This window comes from Lissotriton vulgaris, chromosome 9, assembly GCF_964263255.1.
Source record: "Lissotriton vulgaris chromosome 9, aLisVul1.2, whole genome shotgun sequence".
Classification (NCBI taxonomy): Eukaryota; Metazoa; Chordata; class Amphibia; order Caudata; family Salamandridae; genus Lissotriton; species Lissotriton vulgaris.
The window spans coordinates 59,441,203-59,464,272 of NC_141697.1; the positions used below are offsets into that span (position 1 = coordinate 59,441,203).

General features: G+C 48.2%; 1 protein-coding gene across 1 annotated transcript in view; it reads right to left on the reverse strand.

Annotated features, from left to right (window-relative positions):
• RASGRP1 (RAS guanyl releasing protein 1) overlaps positions 1–7,278 on the reverse strand; it is a 306,300-nt gene extending 299,022 nt beyond the window's left edge. The window contains exon 1 of the mRNA XM_086937025.1: positions 6,909–7,278. Coding sequence (XP_086793151.1) covers positions 6,909–6,985 — 77 coding nt within the window. The 5' untranslated portion in view covers positions 6,986–7,278. The remainder of the gene's footprint in view (positions 1–6,908) is intronic.
• Positions 7,279–23,070: the final 15,792 nt, after the last annotated feature.

Genomic DNA, 23,070 nt, shown 5'->3' on the forward strand with positions numbered 1-23,070 from the left:
ACTCACATTCTTGCGCATTCTCCAACACACTCGGGTATGCTTTCTTACACACAAACTCAGACAACCATTTTACAATCTGCTGTGTCCATTAGAGAGGTTTGTAAGCTGCCAGCCCTGCAGTACCTCTCTTGACTGTTAATAAAAATTAGTAAAAAACAGTTCTATAGACTATTCAAAAATCAAAACAAATTACATTGCCAATGCTTGTTTTCATGCACAGCGTGAATGAAAGTGGCACTCTTCCATTAAATAGGTGAATATGGTTAGCAATTGGTTTTACATACAAATCGAGCAGAAGCAGCCTTGGAAACGGGCCACTTGGTGAAATTCTAAAACATTGTTCCAAAGTGATCAGATGTGAAGTATTGTTCCTTCAGGCAGCTTTGGCTTCTTAGCCGTAAAGACTTTACAAGTCCTAGAATTAATAATTTGAATGCCTCAAAGGCCAGGTCTGACCATAATGAGCCACTTAGCAAACTCTAACAACTTAAAAAAAAAATCAAGTTCTGATTTGTGGCTTGCAGCGTTGATGCTTGGATGCAATCAAACATTCGTGCATGAAGTGGTGAAGGGGTCGAAATTGCATTTCATGTGAAATGTTGGAACTTCAATGCTGCTAAGTAAAAATGTACCCTCCACTGAAACAGGGGGTCTTGCAAAAAACAAACTGTACTTCCCACCACAATGAAAGCCTGCAAGGGCTGGGGTCCCATGTCATAGCAGTATTGGCCACCCTACCACTCCGAGTTGCAGCAGCACCAGCCGCAGTTGAAGGAATCTGAGCTCAGAAGATAAAAAGAAAGCACCACTGATGGAGACTTTGTTCCATTCAGAGCCCCGGCTTTGGACTGCTCTCACAAGCCCGGGAGCTGATATACGGATGGGGCTCGAGCCACAGTGCCCCTTGTAGGTTGGTACCCATGCCCTTTACCTCACTCAAACCATTTTTGAGGTGTTTTTTTTGTTTCTAACTTGATTTTAAGTATTAAAAAAGTGATGGATGGAATGCTTGCATTAATCTCAGCCACTGGTAAATACTCGGGCCGCATTCCATTCCATTGCTATTGTGCGAACAATGCCCCCTCAGTTTGGACCCAGCTGTATGTAAGTCAGACTTGACCCTGATCCAATCAGAACAGTTCAGTCCCAAATGCCAAACCAGGTCCTTCCTGAACCAGAACTCAACCAACCCAGGACCAATGTTGCCCTTGTTATGGGCTCATCAGCCGGGTATAGCTTGGTTCCAGTGACCCAGGGTGCACGGGATCTAGGTCTGGTCTACCCGGTCCACTTAGGGCGACTCAAAATAGTATGCAAAAAGTGATGTATGGAATGCTTGAATTAATGTCGGCCACTAATAATCCCTCAAGCCCTTTGCTAAGAGTCTCATGGATGCTTCAGAGAACTACATAAACCATCATGGACCATTACAAAGTAGACCCTCAATAAATCTCAACTAACCCTATGCCACTGAAAAACCATACACAACGGATGGATGGAAATCCCACAACCATATGAAAAGGGTGTCCAGATTAAGCAAGCACTGGAAATGCCAATAGGTCTGGCTTCAAAGGAATGTTGTATGGCAATGTGAAGCATTACAAGACAATAGCATGGGAATGCATGTGGATTTGTGCGGAAGCAAAGAACTGTAAAATAATGTAGGTTAAAATGTCCGGTGACAGTTGCCCTTTCAAGCCGGACCTAAACATCCATGTAGATTAAGGATTGCCCTCCTCCCACATGTGCTGCTGCTACAGAAGGCCACCATAATTCTGCAAATGTTAATAGTATTGCAATGGTATGTGTGTGCCGCTGAAAATTCAAGCTAAAGGCAGATGAATGACTCAACAAAATAATCACAACTGTGTGGAGGGCAAGCACTTTTTTGCGGAAGCACACTATTTCTGCGCAATCAAAGCATGTTCTGCAGGCTCCCAGCACGTAGGTGGAGCCAATGCCCCTCTCTACTAATACTCACATAATAGCCTGGTGATAGCTGTGCTGTCAAGCCAGATCATAAAAAAGAGCTTTGGTGCCATATTAATGGTAGCAGGAGCTATAAAAATGAAGATAACATAGCATAAACAGGTAAAAGTACAAAAGGTGCAGCAAGAAGCAAGTATGGGTAGCATCCAACCAGATGCGAGGTGTGGCGTCCCTGTATATATACCTCTCTAGAGGGCAATGTCCTCAAAGCTCTCATCACACCTGCCCTGAAGTGCCATGTCTCCAGGACTTTTCTGACCTGGAGGTGGGGAGGGTGTGCTCCCGGACTGGTCTTCAAGGCGCTTTGGTGTCTAGGGCCCCAGGTGCCCATTCATCTATCTCCATCCTCCTGCCAGCTGAAATCTCACGGAGGGTGGAGTGCAGGTTGGCCGATTGAAGGTTCGTGGCTGGGGTGCAGTGCCGAGACTGACTTGCCCAAAAAGATGTCTGGGTGGGGGGCGGTTTAAAGCATTTTGAATACAGTGTTTTAAGGATGGCTTTCACATTACCTTGTTCATTAATACAGGGGCATCATATTAGCACAGGTTTTGCAGTCTGTCTAACTGCTTTATTGGGGGCCCAGCATTCACAGGGTCACAGCCGTCCAGGCACCTCATCTTTGGGGCCCTCATTGAAATGCACAGCGTCCGTCTATAGGGCCTCTGCCATCTCCAGCCACTGGTTGGTAGCCCAGTGTACCCTATGTCACAGGGGGTCAGTCTCTCAGTCTATAGGGCCTCCGCCATCTCCAGCCACTGGTTGGTAGCCCAGTGTACCCTATGTCACAGGGGTTCAGTCTCTCCGTCTATAGGCCCTCCGCCATCTCCAGCCACTGGTTGGTAGCCCAGTGTACCCTATGTCACAGGGGTTCAGTCTCTCCGTCTATAGGGCCTCTGCCATCTCCAGCCACTGGTTGGTAGCCCAGTGTACCCTATGTCACAGGGGGTCAGTCTCTCAGTCTATAGGGCCTCCGCCATCTCCAGCCACTGGTTGGTAGCCCAGTGTACCCTATGTCACAGGGGTTCAGTCTCTCCGTCTATAGGCCCTCCGCCATCTCCAGCCACTGGTTGGTAGCCCAGTGTACCCTATGTCACAGGGGTTCAGTCTCTCCGTCTATAGGGCCTCTGCCATCTCCAGCCACTGGTTGGTAGCCCAGTGTACCCTATGTCACAGGGGTTCAGTCTCTCCGTCTATAGGGCCTCTGCCATCTCCAGCCACTGGTTGGTAGCCCAGTGTACCCTATGTCACAGGGGGTCAGTCTCTCAGTCTATAGGGCCTCCGCCATCTCCAGCCACTGGTTGGTAGCCCAGTGTACCCTATGTCACAGGGGTTCAGTCTCTCCGTCTATAGGCCCTCCGCCATCTCCAGCCACTGGTTGGTAGCCCAGTGTACCCTATGTCACAGGGGTTCAGTCTCTCCGTCTATAGGGCCTCTGCCATCTCCAGCCACTGGTTGGTAGCCCAGTGTACCCTATGTCACAGGGGTTCAGTCTCTCCGTCTATAGGGCCTCTGCCATCTCCAGCCACTGGTTGGTAGCCCAGTGTACCCTATGTCACAGGGGGTCAGTCTCTCAGTCTATAGGGCCTCCGCCATCTCCAGCCACTGGTTGGTAGCCCAGTGTACCCTATGTCACAGGGGTTCAGTCTCTCCGTCTATAGGCCCTCCGCCATCTCCAGCCACTGGTTGGTAGCCCAGTGTACCCTATGTCACAGGGGTTCAGTCTCTCCGTCTATAGGGCCTCTGCCATCTCCAGCCACTGGTTGGTAGCCCAGTGTACCCTATGTCACAGGGGTTCAGTCTCTCCGTCTATAGGGCCTCTGCCATCTCCAGCCACTGGTTGGTAGCCCAGTGTACCCTATGTCACAGGGGGTCAGTCTCTCAGTCTATAGGGCCTCCGCCATCTCCAGCCACTGGTTGGTAGCCCAGTGTACCCTATGTCACAGGGGTTCAGTCTCTCCGTCTATAGGCCCTCCGCCATCTCCAGCCACTGGTTGGTAGCCCAGTGTACCCTATGTCACAGGGGTTCAGTCTCTCCGTCTATAGGGCCTCTGCCATCTCCAGCCACTGGTTGGTAGCCCAGTGTACCCTATGTCACAGTCCCCAGTTGCCCTGTCCATAGGACCTCGACAGCTCTGCCCGCTGGCTGGCAGCCACGTGCAAATCACCAGTCTGGCATTGCCCGTGTGCAGCAGGTGCGTGGGCAGCAGTGCGCTCCATACATTGCACGGTGGTGTAAGGGAGGGCGCACACTGACCCAGACGCTGCTCAGAGGGGTCAGGGAAGTTTAAGACGTGTGTGTCTCCCACCTAACATCAAAAAGCTTCCAGGCCTCCACTGAAGAGATAGGGACAGGACAGGTCTGTAAGCAGTGGTCTGGCTCTCAGTGGTACAGCAGGTGCAGTGGCACCAGGGCCCAGGCTGCGAGGGCCCTCTGCACCGTCCTTAATTACGGATGCTTTTCACTCCCCAACAGGGGGCACGTGGGCCCATCTTACAACATACCTGACACGCCACGGTCTGTAATAGGGGCAGTCTCGGGGTCTCATTTGAAATGTAGTCAGTATGACGGTCTGTGAGCGGGGCGGGTCCAGCTCTCCGTTTACATGAATTTATCAGGGTGGGTCTGTAAGACTGGAGGGTCGACTGCAGCTCCCCATTGACATGAATGGAGCGAGGCAGGTCTGTAAGTTGGAGGCGCCAGCTCCTCATTGAAATGCACAGCGGGTCTGTAAAAGGGGTGAGTTACAGCCCCGCGTTGAAATGAATGGAGGAGGACCGGTCTGAGGGACAGGTCTGTAGAGGGGTGGGGGCAGCTCCCGGTTGAGATGAACTGGACAAGAGTGGTCTGTAAGGGGGAGTGGGGTCTGTAAGCTCCCCGATGCATGGACAGGACCGGTGACCTGCATTAGGCATGAGTGGTCTGCAGACAGGACGGTTCTGTAAAGGGGGCAGCTCCCTGATGAAATACACTGCACATGAGTGGTCTGTAAGGGGAGGGGTATGTAAGAGAGGGGGCAGCTCCTGGTTGAGATGCACTGGACAGGACTGGTCTGTAAGGGGATGGTAGGGGCAGCTTCCCATTGAAATGCACTGGACAGGACTGGTCTGTAAGAAGGAAGAGAGTCAGTAAGACGGAGGAGGGCAGCTCACCGTTAAAATGCACAAGACTGATCTGTAAGAGGGACAGGTCTGCAAGAGGGATGGGTCTGTGAGAGAGGTCTGTAAGAGGGATGGGTTTGTGAGAGAGGGAGGGAAGCTACCTGGTGATCTGCACTAGGAAGGAGTGGTCTGTAGGCAGGACGGTTCTGTAAAGGGGCAGCTCCCTGTTTAAATGCACTGCACATGACTGGTCTGTAAGGGGGAGGGGTATGTAAGAGAGGGAGGACAGCTCTCCGATGACATGCACTGGACAGGAGTGGTCTGTAAGGGGTGGTATGTAAGAGAGGGAGGACAGCTGCTCGATGACATGCACTGGACAGGACTGGTCTGTAAGGGGGGTATGTAAGAGAGGGAGGGCAGCTCCCCAACTACATGCACTGGACAGGCCTGGTCTGTAAGGGGTGGTATGTAAGAGAGGGAGGACAGCTCGCCGGTGACATGCACTGGACAGGACTGGTCTGTAAGAGGGGTGGGAGCAGCTCCCGTTGAAGTGCACGGGGCAGGACGGGGTTTATAACGAGAAACATTATCACAGTGCACTGAAACTGCACTTCGGAGGCAGTGAACACTCAATGTCGACCCTGCTGCACAGGCCCCGCCCCATGCCTGCACGCATGTGTGTCCCACTGCTCCTCAGCCAAACACCGTGACCCTCTTTCACCAGGGCCCCACAATCCTTGCACGCACGTGTGTCTCACTGCTCCTTTACCATTGACACGTCACCCTCTTTGACCAGGCCCCACAATCCTTGCACGCACGTGTGTCTCACTGCTCCTTTACCATGCACACCTCACCCTCTTTCACCAGGGCCCCAAAATCCTTGCACGCACATATCTCTCACTGATACCCAAAAACTGTTACCCTCTTTCACCGGGGCCTCACACTCCTTGCACGCACGTGTGTCTCACTGATCCTCACCCATACACATCTGACCCTCTTTCACCAGGGCCCCACGTGTGTCTCACTGATCCTTGCCCATACACACCTGACCCTCTTTCTCTAGGGCCTCACAATCCTTGCACGCACATGTGTCTCACTAAACTTCACCCATACACACCTGACCCTCTTTCACCGGGGCCTCACAACCCCTGCACGCACGCGTGCACTGCTCCTCACCCATACACACCTTGACCCTCTTTCACCAGGGTCCCACAATCCTTGCACGCACGTGTGTCTCACTAAACCTCACCCATACACACCTTGACCCATTTTCTCCACGGCCCCACAATGCTTGCACGCACATTGTGTCTCACTAAACCTCACCCATACACACCTTGACCCGCTTTCACCAGGGCCCCACAAACACCGGGCGGGGGCAGATACACCTGTATGGATACGTTGAATAACAACCGTACCAATCAGCGGCTGTGAAACAGATGATTTGTGTAATTTCACGAGCCGGCAAGCGCGGCCCCTCAGCTAGTGCTGCTGGGGTAGGGGTGGGGGTGAAATTGGGCAAATATACTTTATGAAAGCCTTGACGGGGAGCAGTGATGCTCACATTCTAATGTACTAGCCCTCTATCCGGATTGTAAAAACTGTTTCTAGGCGCTACAGTGCAAGCCAGACAAAAGCGCTGCGAAAGTGATTCTACCACTATGACACACACAACTCTGAAACCGCAAACACACACACCAAGGTTTGGGGGGAAGAGTGGGGGGGTTCCTGTTCGTATAAAACACACACATCAAAGAGAGGACATATGGGGGGGGGGGGGGGGGGGAAGGTTGACAGGTTGTAGGTAAGGGGTCGTCACTCACTGCGGGTCCTTGCGCCTCCCTACGGTGCCCATGACCAGGCTGTCGGCGGCTCCGGCGGCGCCCTGCCGGTATCCCATGCTGGAGCGCAGCCCGGACGGGAGTGTGCGGACGCTGGGAGCATCCCAAGCCTGGAGAGGGAGGAGAGCCCCGCCCTGCGAGGAGAGAGGAAGGGAGCACCGGCCCACACCGGGGAGATAGAGAGAGCGCTGGTGCACGGCCCCGCCTGGCGCCGAGAGGGAGGGAGAGCACAGCCCTCCCCGGGTGAGGGACAGACAGCACCGCGCCGCCCGGAAGAGAGGGCTCCGGCCCACCCCTGCGGGAGAGAAGGAGGGCGCCGCTCGCTCTGTGGAGAGAGTGCAGCGCACCTCAGCACCCCAGGAAGGAGAGCAGAGAGCGCGGGGGGAACGGACGAGCTCTCTCGCACCCGAGAGAGTCAGTGGCAGTGCACTGAGGGCGCCTCCGCCCACCCCACGGAGGAGATGTGAGAGAGAGGCTGTGTAAGAGGGAAGGAGTGAGTCTGAGAGAAAGAGTGTGTGAGGGGGCGTGTTAGAGTCAGAGGGTGTGCGCGCACGTGAGTGAAAGAGTGTGAGAGTAGTGTGAGGTCGTTTTAGATTCAGTGTCTGCGTGAGTATCTGTAAGAGGGCGAGTTAGATTCAGAATGTGTGTGTGAGAGGGTGTGTTAAATTCAGTGTCTGCATGAGTGTGTGTGAGAGCGTGTTAGATGCAGAGCATTTGAGTGAGTATGTGTGAGAGAGCATGTTAGTTTTGGAGGGTGTGTATGAGAGTGCGTGCTAGATTCAGGGTGTGTGCATGTGTGACGGTGTGTTGAATTCATATTAGGTGCCTGAGTTTGTGCGAGGGCGTGTTAGATTCAGAGCATGTGCCTGTGTATGTGTGAGAGGGTGTGTTAGATTCAGAGCATCTACATGTGTGTGTGTGTGTGTGAGGGCATGTTAAATTCGGAGTGTGTGCTTTTGTGTGAGAGGGCATGTTAGATTCACAGCGTGTGTGTGTGCACAAGAGTGTGTTAGATTCAGAGTGTGTGTGGGAAGGCGTGTTAGATTCAGTGTGTGTGTGAGAGGGTGTGTTAGATTCTGTGTGTGTGTGTGAGGGCGTGTTAGATTCAGTGTGTGTGTGTGTGAGGGTGTGTTAGATTCTCTGTGTGTGTGTGTGTGTGTATGAGGACCTGTTAGATTCAAAGTGTATGTATGTGGGGAGAGTATGTTGGATTCAAGAGTGTGTGTGTGTGAGGGCATGTTAGATTCAGTGTGTGGATGTGTGTGAGGGTGTGTTAGATAAGAGCATGTGTGTGAGAGGGCATGTTAGATTCAGAGTTTGTGTGCGAGTATGTGTGAAAGGGCGTGTTACATTCAGAGTGTGTGTATGTGTGAGAAGGCGTGCTAGATTCAGAGTGTGTGTGTGCGTGAGTATGTGCGAGGGTGTGTTAGGTTTAGAGTGTGTGTGTGAGAGGGCGTGTTAGATTCAGAGTGTGTGCGTGTGTGAGGGCATGTTAGATTCAGAGAGTGCGGAGAGGGTGTGTTAGATTCAGTGTGTTCATGAGTATGTGTGTGAGGGCGTGTTAGATTCAGAGTGTGTTCATGAGTGCGTGTGAGATAGGGTGTGTTAGATTCAGTGTGTTCATGAGTATGTGTGAGAGGGCGTGTTAGATTCAGAGTGTGTTCATGAGTATGTGTGAGAGGGTGTGTTAGATTCAGAGTGCGTGCGAGAGAGGGCTTGTTAGATTTAGAGTATGTGTGTGTGAAAGAGCGCGTGTTAGAGTCAGTGCGTATGTGAGAGAGGGCGTGTTCAATTTAGCGTTTGTGTGTGAGAGAGAGTGTTTTAGATTCAGTGCTTGTGTGTGAGGCGTGTTAGATTCAGTGTATGTGTGTGAAGGTGTGTTAGATTCAGTGTGTGCGTATGTGGGTGAGGGCATGTTAGATTCAGAGTGTGTGTGTGTGTGAGAGGGTGTGTTAAGTTTAGATTTTGTGTGTGAGAGGGTGTGTTAGATTCAGAGTGTGTGAGGGGGCATGTTAGATTCAGTGTGTTTGAGGGTGTGTTATAATCAATGTGTGTGTATGTAAGAGTGTGTGCTAGGTTCAGTGTGTACGTGTATATGTGTGAGAGAGGGCATGTTAGATTCAGAGGGTGTTTGTGAGGGTGCGTGTTAGATTCAGGGTGTGTGAGTTTGTTTATGGGCGTGTTAGATTCAGAGTGTGTGCTAAGTTCAGTGTGTACGTGTATATGTGTGAGAGAGGGCATGTTAGATTCAGAGGGTGTTTGTGAGGGTGCGTGTTAGATTCAGGGTGTGTGAGTTTGTTTATGGGCGTGTTAGATTCAGAGTGTGTGTGTGAGAGGGTGTGTTAGAATCAGTGTGTGTATGTGTGCGAGGGTGTGTTAGATTCAGAGCATATGTATGTGTGAGAGGGCGTACTAGATTCAGTGTGTGTGTGGGCGTGTTAGATTCAGAGTGTGTGTGTGAGAGGGTGTGTTAGAATCAGTGTGTGTATGTGTGAGAGGGTGTGTTAGATTCAGAGCATATGTATGTGTGAGAGGGCGTACTAGATTCAGTGTGTGTGTGGGCGTGTTAGATTCAGTGTGTGTGTGTGAGAGGGTGTGTTAGAATCAGTGTGTGTATGTGTGAGAGGGTGTGTTAGATTCAGAGCATATGTATGTGTGAGAGGGCGTACTAGATTCAGTGTGTGTGTGGGCGTGTTAGATTCAGAGTGTGTGTGTGTGAGAGGGTGTGTTAGAATCAGTGTGTGTATGTGTGAGAGGGTGTGTTAGATTCAGAGCATATGTATGTGTGAGAGGGCGTACTAGATTCAGTGTGTACGTGTGTAAGTGTGAGAGAGGGTGTGTTAGAATCAGAGTGTGTGTGTCAGAGAGAGCGTGTTAGATTCAATGTGTGTGAGGGCATGTTAGATTCAAAGTTTGTGTGAGAGAGGGCATGTTAGATTCATAGTGTGTGTGTGTGTGTGAGGGTGTGTTAGATTCTGTGTGTGTGTATGTATGAGAGGGCATGCTAGATTCAGAGTGTGTGTGAGAGTGTATGTTACATTCAGGATGTGTGAGTGTATCTGTGGGTGTGTTAGATTCAGTGTGTGTGTGCGTGTTAGAATCAGAGCATATGTTTGTGTGAGAGGGTGTGCTAGATTCAGTGTGTACATGTGTATGCGTCAGAGAGGGCGTGTTAGATTCAGAGTGTGTGTGTGAGAGTGCATGTTAGATTCAGGATGTGTGAGTGTGTCTGTGGGTGTGTTTGATTCAGTGTGTGTGGGCATGTTAGATTCAGTGTGTGCGTGTGCGTGTTAGAATCAGAGCATATGTTTGTGTGAGAGGGCGTGCTAGATTCAGTGCGTACATGTGTATGTGTCGGAGAGTGTATGTTAGATTCAGAGTGTGTGTGAGTGAGAGGGCATGTTGGATTCAGAATACGGTGTGTGAGAGTGCGTGTTAGATTCAGTGTGTGTGAGAGGGCATGTTAGATTCAGAGTGTGTGCATGTGTGAGAGGGTGTGTTTGATTCATATTGTGTATGAGAGGGCGTGTTAGATTGAGAGAGTATGTGTGAGAGGGTGTGTTTGATTCAGAGCACGTGCGTGCACTCGTGTGAAAGAGCGTGTGAGGCAGCTGTCCTGAGAAGGGAGGCTCAGTGGGTTGGTTACTTCAGCGCCAGCTGCCTGAGTTATGCTCTCTCTCCTCCTGCTCCACCTGTTTCACTTCCCCTCTCCCTTCCTTTTCCTTCCCTACTCTCACAGTCTACCTCCCTCTCACCCGTAGCCCTATGAAGACCTGGCTAAAGCGGCCATTGCCCACCCCAGGCCTCCCACTTTCAAGGGTCCCTAGCCCACCCCCTAAAGTCAATAAGAAATCAAGACCTCTCTCTCTATCTCTCGCTCGCACACTCTCTCTCTCTCTCTCTCTCTATCTCTACCTACCACTATCAAGACAGTCTCTTCCTCCTCACTCTCTACTATTCGTTCTCCCGCCATTATCTCTCTCTGCCCCCCTCGGTCACCCCTCTACCTGTCTTTCTATCTCTCTGACTACCTCACTTGATCTCTGTCCCTCTTTCTAATTTACCTGTCTCTACGTCATCTCTCTGGCTCATGCACTACCTTTCTGTCCTTTATCCCTTCTCCACATCACCAATCCCCGTCCTTCTCTTTAGCTCACTTCTCTACTCATCTCTCTTCTTACCTCTGTCACCTCCCTCTATCACCTTCTACTTCCCTCTGCCATGTTGTCGCTTGTCTCCACCACTCTCTACTGATCTTTCTCTGCCTCAAGTATCTTTCTGTTTCACCTCTTCTACCACCGCTTTATCTTTTCATCTCTCTCTCTACATCTCTATCCACATGTCTCTCCGCCTCACATCTTTCAAAACACCTCTCTCTCCCTGCCTCATTTCCACCCACCGGTCTCTCCCACCCTCACCTTTCTTTCCACCACTCTCTGCCTCTTTCTACATCTCTGCCTCTCACCGGCTTCTCTCCACCCTCACACTCTTTACTCCACCCCTTTGCATCACAGTGCTTTGTTTCCACCTCACCTCCATCCACTCAATCTTTCACTCTCATCTCTCTTTACTTGATACCTGTATGTCTATGACTCACTCCTATCTTTATATCCCAGCGTCACCACTCCCTACCTCACTGCCCTCCCTATCCCATTCTGCCTCTGCCTTACACCTCTCTCTCACCCTCTCCCTGCACCGACCAATGAACATCCTCCTCTCGCCCCCTTCCTGCACCTGACAGTGAGACCCCCACCACGTGACCCCTTTCTCTGTCTTCCTCTGTGCATTCTTGACCTCTCTCCTCCCTCACCCGCCCAAACATTTTCTTACTAATGTACTCCTTTCATCAACCTCGCATGGAGGAAAGGCAGCGTTTGCCCTTTTTACACAAATACATCAGCAGCCAGCACATTAACCCACCAAGGCATCTTGCAAGGAACACTGAATTATGGGGGAAATGCTGTGGCCTGGGGCTCATCTGAGATCTGCATAGGTGAATTCAGCGCTCACTCCACCGCACATACATACACACACTCACGCACACTCTGTTTTCCTAGTCAACCACTTTTAAAATACCTAAAGCTGTTTGTCATTGTCTTACCAGGGAGAGGATGTGGTCTAGTGGTTAAACTGCAAAGAACTCGGTTCTAATCCCGGCTTCTGCACTTGACAAACAAAAAAAAAGTGTGATTCTGCATAATTGTTTTACCTTCCTATGTCTTGCATTGGAAATTCGCAAATCCAATATACGCCTGTGATATAAATAGTATCTATTTAGTGGTATCTGTAATACTCTCCCCCCCTTCTCATTCATGTCTGTATTTTAGGTCTTGCTTAGAGGCAGCTATCTGCTGTCCATAACCTGTTGCATGTGGGGATCCACCCCTTTCTTGGTGCATAATTTGTAAAAAAAAAAAATATATGTGCCTAGCCCTCATCAGTAGGCCGCCACAGTTTGCACCACACATTGCCACTGTACTTACACAACCACTAACCATCACACTGATACAAGTGTGACAATTCAGACTGTTCAAGGCCGCCAATGCTTTAAGAATTGCTTGGGTGGCAGGATATATATATATATATATATGTATATGTGTATATATGTATGTATATATGTATGTATATGTATGTATATGTGTATATATGTATGCATATATGTATATATGTGTATATGTGTATGTATATGTATGTATGTATGTATATGTATGTATGTATATATATACATATGTATATTTATTTATTTATTTATTTATTTTACAGATTTGTAGAGCGCATGGCTGCCCGTGGGCGTCCCAGCGCTGATAGACAGGGACCTGGTGTAACGTGCCTTATGGGAAAAGCCATGTTTTGAGTGCTCTGCGGAATGAGAGAAGGTTAGGTTGTGCTCTGAGGTTCGAGGGAAGTGAGTTCCATAGTTTAGCCGCATTATATGAAAACAGTCTGCCGCCAGAGCGGGCTTTTCTGATCCTAGGAACCGAGGCTAAATTGCAGTTAGAAGAACGGAGCGTTCTTAGGGTAGTGTGGGGTGAGATGAGGTTTTGAAGTATGGAGGGGGCCTTGCCATGCAGGATCTTGTGGGTCGTGCAGAGAGCTTTGAATTGGATTCTCTCTTGAATGGGGAGCCAATGTAGGGCTTTCAAGGAAGGTTTGGCTGAGCATCGACGATGGGTTCCTGTAAGGATGCGGGCTGCCGCATTTTGAGCCGTTTGGAGTTTTGCCAACATTTTTTGGGGGCCCCCAGATACAGGGCGTTGCCATAGTCCAAACGGGATAGCACAAGGCCGTGGATGAGGAGTTTGCGGGATTGTGCCGGAAGCAAGGGTAAGATTTTCCTTGCTGATCTAAGCAGGCCGTGACAGGTTCCAGCGGTTTTCCGCGCTTGGGCTGAGAAGTTGAGCTCTTCGTCTAACCATATGCCCAGGCTCTTAATTTCTGGTTTGGGCACAGGGGTAGGGCCCATGGCTGAAGGCCATACGGAGATGGACCTGTGTAGAGATTTGTTGCCTAAGAACATTATTTCAGTTTTTTCGTTGTTTAGCTTGAGATGGGAGCTGCTCATCCATTTCGTTATTTCGATTAAACAGGTGTGAAGGTTGGGAATGGAGTGGTCTTGCTGGTTTAGGGAGACCACCAGTTAAGTGTCGTCAGCATAGGTCAATAGTCTTTCTCGAGGGGAGACATATACACATTAAAAAGGGTTGGGCTCAGAGATATATATATATATATATATATATATATATATATATATATATATCTATCCAAGCTCCAAGTGCCCCCTAGGCAAGGATGCGCGCAGACGGCAACTGGCATAACAGCCTGCATGTCGATATCAGCCTGACGCGTTTCAGGCTCCTGCTCTTTCCTCTGAGGCTCGACAACGCACAGGATGGAGAACTGACCCCCGCATTCTGAGGCCCATTGGAGGGCTTTTGAATAGATGACAACAGTGATAATTACGTGCTTCCATCTGAGGAGTTAATTTTCTGACACAAACTACAAGGCCCAGTGGGCCTAGCGAAGAATTCAACCCATCGGAGGGCGCCTAATTAAGCAATCATAAACTGGGTGTGTCAGAAAGTACAAACTGAAATGCTGGACTCAGTTCACTGAAATAAAGGGCTTTTATGCCAGTTGCCGTCTGCGTGCATCCTTGCCTAGGGGGCACTTGGAGCTTGGATATATATATATATATATATACATCTTGGTACTTTCAGTCCCCTTGTAATAAGACCCAAGTGGGTGCCGCCGTGCCCCAAGAAAATATTAAATCCTCACCCCAGTGGGCAGATTCAAAGCAACCAAGGCAGATGTCCAGCCAATACACCATCCACAAATAGGGCTTGTCGCTCCAGCAGTGCCTCTTTGTTCCTGGCACTGCGGACCTGCTGTAGTAAGCAGTGCGGCTTCCTCGTAGTTAAGGCTAGCCGCTAATATGAAAAAAGAAGAAGTTGCCCTCAGATGAAGAAGCCACTCGCAGGCAAACGTAATCCAATTATTTGCAGAATGCAAGGAGCATGCAGTCTCGTGCCTCAAACACAAATCCAAAGCCAGACGCGTTTCGAGCGTCACACCGCTCTTGTTCACTGGCATCAGAGGCAAACGGCAGCAAAGAGAACCACCTGCGCATATTTTAATGTCCCGCCCTTGTGGAGCGATAGGTCCTATTTGTGGATGGTGTAATGGCTGGACATCTGCCTTGGTTGCTTTAAATATGCCCACTGGGGTGAGGATTTATTATTGTCTTGGGGCACGGCGGCACCCACTTGGGTCTTATTACAAGGGGACTGCAATCACCAAGATGCAACAGCGCATACGCCCACAAGGGCGGGATATTAAAATATGCACAGGTGGTTCTCTCAGCTGTTTCTCTCCTTCTCCAACTACTGTTTCTGTTGTCCCCCCAATATTTTTTTGGCATGAGTCCCTGCATGCATAGGTGATTATTTTGGAATGGCTTTATATATATTTGCCAAAAATATAGTTAAAACTAAGGTATGGTTTTGGCTCTAAAGCAACAAACCCAAAACACACAAATTTTGCCACTCGTCATACTTTTTCTTTGCTCTTGGTTTCTGAATGTGATAGTGAAAATAAATGAAGCCAAAATTCATGTTAATTTGAGCAGCTGTACTAATAAAGGCACATTCACCAATTTATTACTACAGTGCAAATGTCAAATTACAGTTGATAGTGTAAAATGTCTATGAGAAAATCATTGTTTACTGCCTCAAAGATGGCATGTTACAATTACCTTACATATGGAAACTGTCCTTTTTAGGTCTTGCCTGTCGATGCGCATGCGCATCGAGCAAGCGAGACTATTGCGAGTTATCCACTCTTTATCTACACTGCAAGGAATCGTGGCGATTCCTTGCAGTGCCCGTGACTTTTAAGGTCAATGCGCATGCGCATTGAGCTTATGCGCATGCGCATTGACCTTAAAAGCGCGTGCGCGTGCACGTCCGTCTTTGTTTACCCGCTCCGCCCCCTCCCGCCGTGTCGCATTTCTCCTCCCCCTCCCCTCTCTTCCTTCCGTCTAACGCCCTTCCGCGTAACACCGCCGCAACGGTCACATCCTGCCGTGTCGCACCTCTCCCCTCTCCGCCCCCTCCCCGCTCCGCCCCCTCCCCTTCCCTCCGTGTCGCATTTCTCCTCCCCCCTCCCCTCTCTTCCGTCCGTCCGTCTTGTTATTCAACGCTCCATGTCTCCAGGCACCAGTCGGGACCTCCTGCTTCCCTGGGCCTCTCACCGGGGCTACAAGCGCGCCCCGGGTCTCAACGCACCACCACAGAGGTGCTCAGGCCGCAGAGCCAGTCCACCGCAGGCTCGTCTTCAAATCCGGTTCGGAGCGGGATCCTCGGCATTCAATCGCAGTCAAGACAGGTCTGCCCCGTATCCCGCGGCCCGGCAGACAACCCCCAGTATGGCAGGCATGTTCAGGCTTTCATCGGCCGGCTATCTGAATTCTGCATAACAAATGTGTGGGATACTGAGTTGGGCCCTGGTCTCCGGAATCAATATTATATCAAATGTGCTTTCTATTCTTGTGGGAACTTCTTAGTTTAGTTATGAGTCCCAGCAACGCTCGATCTTCATTACTCAGCTATCCATACCTCCCCTCCGCTCACTGCCCGACCCCTCTTGCTCTGCTCCCCCCCCCCCTGCTTCCCTCACATTGTGACCTGCTTCCCAGAGTCGCTCTTGCAATGCCTGCAAAAAGATAATAGCTTCCAAGGTATACAATGGGCTGGCTTTCTAGGGCGTCTTTCGCCACTTCCACTTCACCCCCTTCGTGTGTATGCCTTTCTCACCTTTAGAAAACATTCTGCACATGTGCGTCTCTTTGTATGTACGCATTTATTGCATTCTGTATGTGAGCACGTGTATTATTGCTTTCAGTCAGTGTGTATTTTTGTGTTATGTGAGTGTGCCTTTGTGTGTGTGTGCCCGTCTGTGTGTGCCGGATTGCTCCTTCTCTCTCACCTTACCTAATCACTTCTGTCTTCATCTCTCTCCCCCTTGCTCTCTTGCTCTCTCTCTTTACCCATCCACTCATGTTGCCCCATCTCGCTCTGTGTCCTTAAAATCTCTTGTTTCTTCAAATCTGGACGCTTTAAACCTCCCATTGCAAAGCAGTGAACGGCAGGGGTCTTCTGAACCTTCACAGCTGTGGTTCAGGAAATAGGAAACCCCTCTAGAGGGTCCTGTAACACTCGCAGCCTTCTAAAAATCCTGGTCACTGCACTCTACCCTCAGCCCAGCCACCATCTTCGCCATCCTCACCCCGACCATACTTTAACCAACCGCACAATGGTGTAGCGCCCGCTGTTACGTGAGTTTAGTGCTCATACAAAATATGTGACGCAATGGAAAAAATGGACATGTTGCTTCACTGCAGGCTCATTAAGTAATTGACATTTTTTATTGTTGTCATGCTCCATTAAAGTGCATGTTCTACAAGGGCATCTTCTGCCCTCCCTGTCCTTACTTGCACCCGCCTCCCACAGCACTTCTACATCAAAATTGCTTCCACCCGCCCGAGCACTTCAAATGCTTGCATTTTTCAAAGGTGTAACATTAATATTTCATTGAAGCCACCTCACAGGGGTGAGACAAGAGATACAAGAGTGTGTGCGTGTATAAGTGCGCGTGCATGTGTGTCTGAGTGTACATATTTGCATAGGTATGTAGGAGTCCCTGTGTTTGTGTGTGTGCTTATATATCTGCATGCGTGTGTGTAAATGTATCTGCTCTTGGTAGTGCTGCATATGTATATGCATGCTTGCTATATGCATTTCTATGTGCATGTGTGTGTCTGTGTTTGTATGTGCTCCTGCTTGCAAGCGTATGTGTGCCTGAGAGTGTATATGTATGCTTGTGTGGTTGCATCTATCAATGTATGTGGCTGCAGGTGACTGTGTTTCCAGATGTGTGCATGTCTGTCTGTGCATGCATGTTTCTATATTTCTGTGCTTGCACGTTAGTGTTTCTATCTGTGCATCTATATTGATATTTAAGAGTTTTTTAGGTCGAGCTATTCGATTCGCATGCGCATCGAGCTTGCGAGCATATAGGGCTTTAAACAAACTTTAACTTACCCTCAACCCCTCACCCTCAACCCCTCACTCACCCTCACCCTCACTCACCCTCAACCCCTCACCCTCACTCTCACTCACCCTCACTCACCCTCAACCCCTCACTCACCCTCACTCTCACTCATCCTCACTCACCCTCAACCCCTCACCCACCCTCAACCCCTCACCCTCACCCTCACTCACCCTCAACCCCTCACTCACCCTCACTCACCCTCAACCCCTCAACATCAACCCCTCACCCTCACTCACCCTCACTCACCCTCACTCACCCTCACTCACCCTCACTCACCCTCACCCTCACTCACTCTCACCCTCACTCACCCTCACTCTCACTCACCCTCACTCACCCTCACTCACCCTCACTCACCCTCACTCACCCTCACTCTCACTCACCCTCAACCCCTCACCCTCACTCACCCTCAACCCCTCACTCACCCTCACCCACCCTCACCCTCACTCACCCTCACCCTCACTCACCCTCAACCCCTCACCCTCACACAGTGCAATAGGTCTCGGAGCATTTGAGTTAGAGCTTTTAGAAATGTTTATGGCTTTTTTTTTAATTCTTTAGCATTGGCTACAGGAAACAAAAATGCTAAAGATTTACAAAAAAACCCATAAACAATTCTAAAAGCACTAACTCTAATGCTGCGAGACCTATTGCATTTCCAATGCTTGTTATTGTCAGGAGACCTCTTCAATGTGGTCCAAGTCCTGTAATGGTGCCTCGACATTTCTCCTCCTGTTACGACTAGCCAATCGGATTGAGGGAGTCCCACAGCAGAAGGCATTGCAATTTTTTGGACCTTAATTCCTTAAAAATGGCTGAACAAAACTAAAGATGCCAGAAACTGAGTAAGGATCTAGCTCTCTGCCAAATTTGGTTTAAATCTATTCAGCCGTTATCTGTGTACCGCTGTTTAATTTTCCCTATGCAAATTGCGTGGGGAAAGTGTGTTTGGGATCTCGCCCTTTTCTCGTTTCCAGCTTGATCGATCACCCTGAATTTGTCCAGGTAAGAGCTCAGGTGGATGAACATTTTATTTGGAAGGTTTCGTGAAGACTCGACTAACAGCGCCACAGTTATTAGCAAATCAAAAAACGTTCTTCCTATGGAAACTCTGACTTACATACTTGCGTATAACTACACAGTGGCGACTGCTCCTGTGCAATGTATGATGTATAATGCAATATGTATTTGTGTGTGTGAGCAAGCCTGCTAGTCAGCCCTAAAGATACGAGGTTGAAAACGAAAATAAACAAAATTGATTTGCACTCGAGCGTCGTCATCTTTGAAGGCTTTCAAATGGGATTGTGTATGTATTTTTATATATATATATATATATATATATCAATGCTCGGGGGTTTGTCACACAGGTAGGAAGCACTCCGACAGCAGTGAAGGTTCAACCCAAAAACCTTTAATCATTGGTATAGATGGCATGCAACATGTCGGAAGGTTAAAAAACAGTCACTCCGTACGTGTTTCGAATTCCTACTTCCTCAGCAGCATAGTACGAAATGGCGTGTAGTCCCATGACTGCATCATTTATTCATAACACGCCTCTCAATGACTGCCCGGATGGGACTGTGTGCAATGCAGTTTGGGAGTTTGAGTTCTTTAATCCTGGATGGATACACTTTTTTAACTGTACCACCTGTTAAGGCTCTGGATGAGCCCCCGCAGTGCCTCCATCCTCATCCAACACTGCTGTCCCAAACTGAGGTAGGTCGATCACTTTCCTCTTGGCCACCCCTTGCTCTCAGGGTGGTGCAATCCCGACGGCTGGACTGCCGCCAAATATCAATGCTCGGGGGTTTGTCACACAGGTAGGAAGCACTCCGACAGCAGTGAAGGTTCAACACAAAAACCTTTAATCGCGTCGGGCAGATCCATTACGGAGCGGCATCTACAAGTGGATCCCCGTCCTCACCTACACATAAATCAAGCTGCTGCTCGTGTGCTACTCAAAGGTGGACAACCTTGGAGCGACAATTTATACGCGGCGTCCAGCCGCGGAGTATGCACCACCCCGTCATCCTTGGGGGTCACGGAAGTGAAACAGCAGCCGTACACGGGATCGAGGACGGGCCGACTTGCGGGGTCCATACAGGACTTGATTGTGTGCTTTCCGCACCACAATTCCCATAATACACAGTCTCATTTGCGCCTCCTATTGGTGGGTGTGTCATATGGAAAATGGAGAAGTGGGTTAGCAGTTGTGCACACCGCTTCCGTTAAAGCCCCTGAAGAGAAGCATATGGAGCTTCGAAACGCGTCGGGCAGATCCATGGCGGAGCAGCATCTACAAGCGGATCCCCATCCTCCCCTACACATAAATCAAGCTGCTGCTTGTGTGCTACTCAAACATGGACAACCTTGGAGCGACAATATATATATATATATATATATATATATATATATATATATATATATATATATATATATATATACACAATCCTGCTCCCAAAGAAGAAGGCACGTACACAAAAGCTTCTGCAATAAGGCACCTTTATTTTCCTGGGTATCCAATTACCCCAAGAGACGCGTTTCGGCCTTGTAGAAGCCTTTGTCAATCAAATTGGCACCCAAACAGTATTAGTATTTATATAGGCCTCCCCCTACAGGCACAAGATAGACATAAAAAAATACAGTTGTGAGGATAGACTGCACCGAAGTGGATCAAATGTAAAGTTTAACCATATTCTTGTTAACAAACACATGGGCAATGTCACTTGGACCATTAAAACAGATCCGATATTTACCAAAATAGTGCAAAAGATAAATGGATATCTGCAATTCCTATTTTCTACGTAATCGGCAATGTAATGCCCCACTCCCCTCCAATGTGCATGTAAATGCTCATAAATGGACAACAATCATGACCCCTGCCGGAACGGGAACATTGAGAATATATGTAATGGTCCGCCAATCGCTCAGAAACATGTGCCTAAATACAAAAATAAAATTATTCAATAAAATGAATGCTTCAAAGTATCACACATTGCTATAACCAGAGTCCCCCAGACTCTGGCAAATTCAAACTGGCCGGTTCAAAGGTTGCTACAGTTAGATCTGTCTCTGTTGCTGCAAACACCATATTATTAGATGCCAACGGTTGCTTTGAGTTCGATTTGTCTCTTTAGCTTCAAAAAGCAATACTGTTAAATGCCTTCTTGTCCTCACCTCGTCCAAGTTGATATCCTTAAGAGACAGTGGGGCATATTGTTAGTAAGCAACACCAGACGACCAAAATAAACACATATTGTGGTTTCTAACGTCAGTGAAAGCCAACAGGTGTGCGCTCATGTCCTCACAAAACTACAACTCCCATAAGGCAACTTGTGGGACCGATGAATACCGGAAGTCCATGGGCATTGACCCTTAACTAAGTCGATATTCTTAGCCCATCTCCTCACGGCCAAAGTCGAAATAAAGAAAAGAATGAATGAATGAATAAAGCCACCTGAAAGGAGGGTTTCGAAATCATGCTCGGTGCTCAGAATAAAATGTAAATTCCATCAAGCACAAACCAAGGTTCGAAGGAGACCAATAAACAAACACTGAATATGCCACACAGCTCTCACAGCTTCCGCGTTGGCATCCCCGGTGCCCAGTCACCAGTGGGCACCAGCCTTCTGGGCAAGGCATTTCTAGCTGGGGAAATGCACCCCCCGTGCTGGCAGTCGTGAAAACCACCCTGCTACGGGATCCTGGTCTCCTCACTGCTGTTTTTATATATCTCTCTCTCTCTCTCTCTCTCTCTCTATTTATATATATATATATATATATTTCCTCTCTGTTCCTCTGTGCCCAGATGAACCAAATGAAGTCGCACTCTCGCAGTTGTATTTTCCAGCAGCAATGTTGATTTATTCTTAAATTAATTTTTCAAATCAGAGTACAGGTGAACAACCTATATATATATATATATATATATATATATATTTAGATATATTTACAAAAACAAAGTTTCATGTGACGTTATAGAATGGTCATACGATTTTAGCTTATTGTAAAAAAAATCTGGAAATTTACAGAAAAAAACCCAAAGGTTAAAGTGACATTGTAGTTAGATGCTGGAATAATACAAAAACTATTGTTTAAAAACGAAAAACACTGAAATTAGCTTGTTATATTTTACTGTGCTAACTGTAACTTGCCCCTCTGCCATGCACTACTTAGGGCCACACATATTACATTATCCATGACATTTTAAATGACATCACTGATAGCATCTAAAATGCAGTTAAAGTGAAGAGTGGGGGAGGGACACCGATTCTTGTGAACCATGGCCCCTCCCCACACATTACACATATTTATATATACACTCATAAATAGGTTCATATGTGTCCTTTGAGTTTAATAATTGTTTTCACAAATAGAACTATCCAACATTTGAACACTACTAAACCTATAGAAACCAAGCAAATTCCATGAAAAACTTAAGTTTAGAGGAAGTTAAGGTTGAGAGGGCTACAAAATAAAACACAAAACGTAAAAAGACAACAACTTCACCAGTTAAGGTATCGTTGTAATCTTAATTCCAACCCCTCTGTCCCCGCTTTACAACGTTCAAAATCATTTTACTCCAAACATACTTTATTGCAACAAAAGTCATTAAACGTGGGCTGAATCCCATTTCTAAATGACTGTGTGTTGTTCTATCAAAGTATACCCTAGGTACTATCTTACACATATGTTCTACGATAATGGACAATAACCGTTCATTACAATAACCGCAATTCCTACTAATCTTACAGCCACTTCCACATGCCAAATCTAAGATTTGCACATTTACGATTGATTTACTATTGAAATTCAGGCTCACTCCCGCTACTTCCTTGGGCAATCTTACAAAGTCTTACACACTCAGGAACACACTCGTTCAGGTGAGAGTTGAGGTTATAGTAGCACTTAAAAGGTGAATTTGGTGTCTTTTCAGGTTTTGTGTAGTAACCAATATTAATATTGTGCCAGCATAACTACCCCAGGACCTTAAGTGTTTTGTATAATATATTTACATCTGTGATGTTAATATATACTGCTTCTTCTACAATGGTTCACTTACTCAGTAGTAGAATGAAGGCTTTTTTGTTTACATGTGTTGTACAAAGCATGAGATGAATATCCAGGCAATAAAACCTTGGGCCTCATTACAATGTTGGTCGAAAGACTCCGAATGGCATTCGGAATTTCCTAACCCATGTCGGAACCCATGTTTCTGACCAACTCTGAAACATTTCCGACCGACCGATTACCATAGATGGTAACCGTTCGGTCTTTCCGACTCGGTTCTGACCGGCCTTCGGAGATTCCAAGTCGGTTGGAGCCAAATCGTACAGGTCTATGGACCGTGTTTCCAACTGATGTATTACAATGTCGGATTCTGACAGCCTTTCTGAATCTGTCTGTCCGACATGAAATGGCTGTCGGAAACTGACTTTGGGGGCCCGTAGCAGGCCCTCTTCACCCAGAGGCCTCTGGTTGGAGCTCGTGGAGGTACCCATGGGACCCCTCTTTACAAACATGCAAAGTGTGGCAG